At 36.8% G+C, this 1,314-nt stretch overlaps 1 protein-coding gene across 1 annotated transcript; it reads right to left on the minus strand.

Moving 5' to 3' along the window:
• Positions 1-402: 402 nt before the first annotated feature.
• Positions 403-783, minus strand: LOTGIDRAFT_154982 (hypothetical protein; the record flags this gene model as incomplete). Its single annotated transcript, XM_009065491.1, has 1 exon — positions 403-783. The coding sequence occupies one exon, from the start codon at positions 781-783 to the stop codon at positions 403-405; it is 381 nt and encodes a 126-aa protein (XP_009063739.1).
• Positions 784-1,314: the final 531 nt, after the last annotated feature.

Below are 1,314 nucleotides of genomic sequence, written 5' to 3' on the forward strand. Positions count from 1 at the left end.
GAAACAATCTGACGAGTTGAAAGAATTACAACTAATAAGAGATCTGCGTAACAGGAGATTAGAAGAAAGGAAAGGAAAAGGTTTTAAAGTTATAGGATAAAAATGATAGTCGTTCACCCTCCAAAAACTTATTTCGGTTCAGATATACAAAAATCATTAGGCTCTCTTCCTGGATTTCCTTGGGCAAAATACCCTGGAGAAAAACATCTCCCCGGTCATAATTGTACTGGTCCAGGTACTAGGCTAGATCTACGATTAGTCTTCCACAAACATCTTGTTTGGGCATGGTTCTTCTGATAAATTCAGGCATGATGAACAAAAGCAAGAAAGATTTCTGACACTGATTTTGGTTATTGCCCATTCCGTTCAAATTGTGAATCTGCCTGGTGCCAGTGACTGTTTTTAGTGCTTATGATGGGAACGATTGATTAATATCACTTGACTGATCAACTTGAACGACCGAAGAGTGTGAGTATGAAACTGTTTTGGAATTCCATACATTGTACTCAGATAATTGTACATGGATTCAGCACTCTGTATTATTACATCTCCAGACATGACATCATCATCTACAATTCGTTTGACAACACCACCACAGGCATCACATGGACCTTTCCCATGACAGGAACCAAAGTAAGCTCGCTCATCAGGTGCTTCAGCAGCAAAATAAAATGGCAGTTTAGATTTATATTGAGCAGAGCAACCATCAGACCATACAATCAATTTCTCAATTCCAAGATTTGCAGCATAATCTCTAGTTTCCTTCAAAATTACTGACACCATGTTGGAATCATGCTGAAGGTCATCTGACAAGAAGATTATGTAATCGGTGATCTAGTAGGATGAACTATAATCTGGTTGTATGCCCAGTGGGCTGATTGCACCTCATCTTGATATTTGCAGAGATAATTCTCTGCAAAATCACAAACAACAACTGATGTGGCTTTAATGGATGGTAATTGACTGATTCAAGAAAGAATGATAATGAATTCATGAATAATGAATATTTTGTGAAGATAAAGGGTTGCCATATTTTTGAAGCAAGCAATTTCAAAATGGACTTATGTACCTATTATATTTAAAACCCTGGATTTTATGCATCCATTCCAAGATAAGCTACATATTTTGTTTTATTTTTGCTTCACTATATTGTTACTATGTTTCCTTTTGAATTACGTTCATGATAAGCTTTCAAATTTTTTTCCTGGTGTCTTCTCCACTTTTGTGACATCCAGCCATTTCCACTTTTGTGACGTCCAGCTCCTTTCGCTTTTGTAGCCTCCATTTTGCTGTTGTTCATCTACAACTTCAGAT

Source organism: Lottia gigantea (assembly GCF_000327385.1).
Source record: "Lottia gigantea unplaced genomic scaffold LOTGIsca_7, whole genome shotgun sequence".
NCBI lineage: Eukaryota > Metazoa > Mollusca > Gastropoda > Lottiidae > Lottia > Lottia gigantea.